This window comes from Sardina pilchardus, chromosome 1, assembly GCF_963854185.1.
Source record: "Sardina pilchardus chromosome 1, fSarPil1.1, whole genome shotgun sequence".
Classification (NCBI taxonomy): domain Eukaryota; kingdom Metazoa; phylum Chordata; class Actinopteri; order Clupeiformes; family Clupeidae; genus Sardina; species Sardina pilchardus.
Genome location: NC_084994.1, coordinates 14,296,414 through 14,297,697, shown reverse-complemented (window position 1 = coordinate 14,297,697; position 1,284 = coordinate 14,296,414). Strand labels below are relative to the sequence as shown.

The following is a 1,284-nucleotide window of genomic DNA, read 5'->3' as shown; positions in this document are numbered from 1 at the left end:
CGCCGAACCACCGACCTCCATCTCCGCTCTCTCGCGCTTCACCCCTCTCCTGTCCCCAGCTGAACCTGTGTCCTCGTCATCCCCCGAATCCGACTCCGCGTCGGAGCAGCTGACGACCACCTCGGCGGACTCCCTCTCGTCGTATCCGCCGCCGCCTGGCATGGCGATGCCCGTGCTCATACTACCACCACCACCGAGACCTCCGGCCGTGTTGCCAACCTGTAGCGTCGTTAATCCAGTCCCGTTGCCAGCTCGCACACCCCCTCGGGTGCCCATACCTGCGCCGTTTCCCGCAAACATCAATGGCACGTCCCCCCCGGTACGTCCGTCCGTCCTTCCGAACGAGGAGCTAACTGCAGCCAACGTTGTCGCCGTTCACTAGTTCGACCAGCTGAGCTTTTTGCAAATAAATCTATCCTGGTGACCCAAGGCCCGATGGCAGATTATTCAGTCTTCAGGTGGGACTTGTGGTTGGCAATTTAAAGTGTTGTTTTCACACAGGTAAAGATGGATAGCATTCACCGTTCTTCTGTTGACAACCGAGTTGAAAACGACTGTAGTCCGCCAGTAATGGGAGTAGTTCTGTCGACCCCCAAACACGTATGTTCAAACAATACACGTTACAATCAACAATCCTATCAGTAAGAGAAATAAATTGACTCACAACAACTGTGCAAAGTTTACGAAGTGATGTTTCCGCCTACAGTCCATCAATCAAAGCCACCCCCTCCAGAAACATACACTGCATGCCACATATGGAAATGGCGAACCACGGTCTGAGAAAATCGCTCCGCTTCGAAACCTAGTCCGCCATGAAAATATCGTAAACAACCACCATTTTGTCCCCCGGTGAGTGTTATTCAGTCATACTAAACCGCTCGTGTTTAAAGTGAAAGGAATTGTATTAGAAAGCGGCGAAACTGGATTTTTCAAAAGTAGCCGAGATAGTGGACATACGTGCCAGATCTACTTCCCTCCATATAAAGAGATACAATGTTGCCTTTTATGGTCTTGGCTCTCCTTATTTGGTGAGTCATAGTGCCGTGCTACGATTGGCTACTTGAGTTCAAGATCCAGGCTGCCATTGGTTCGCGGGCGTGTCATGTCAGACGGTTTGAACTCCCCGCAACGTAAACGACGTGGGACTTTGGGGCCACCACAAGAAAGCTGTTTTTTTCACAGTTTAAACATTTGCAGGCTCTTGTGGTCTCTGTTTACAGCAGTAATCTGCCCAATTCGATTACCCACATTATAGGAGCATTTTGACAGCTTTTTGTTTAAAAA

At 50.2% G+C, this 1,284-nt stretch overlaps 1 protein-coding gene across 2 annotated transcripts in view; it reads right to left on the bottom strand.

Annotated features, from left to right (window-relative positions):
• Window positions 1–983, bottom strand: part of LOC134082830 (serum response factor-like) — a 28,271-nt gene extending 27,288 nt beyond the window's left edge. For both annotated transcript variants that reach the window (XM_062538837.1, XM_062538845.1), the window contains exon 1: window positions 1–983. This exon is cut by the window's left edge and continues 177 nt beyond it. In XM_062538837.1, coding sequence (XP_062394821.1) covers window positions 1–300 — 300 coding nt within the window. In that variant the 5' untranslated portion in view covers window positions 301–983.
• Window positions 984–1,284: the final 301 nt, after the last annotated feature.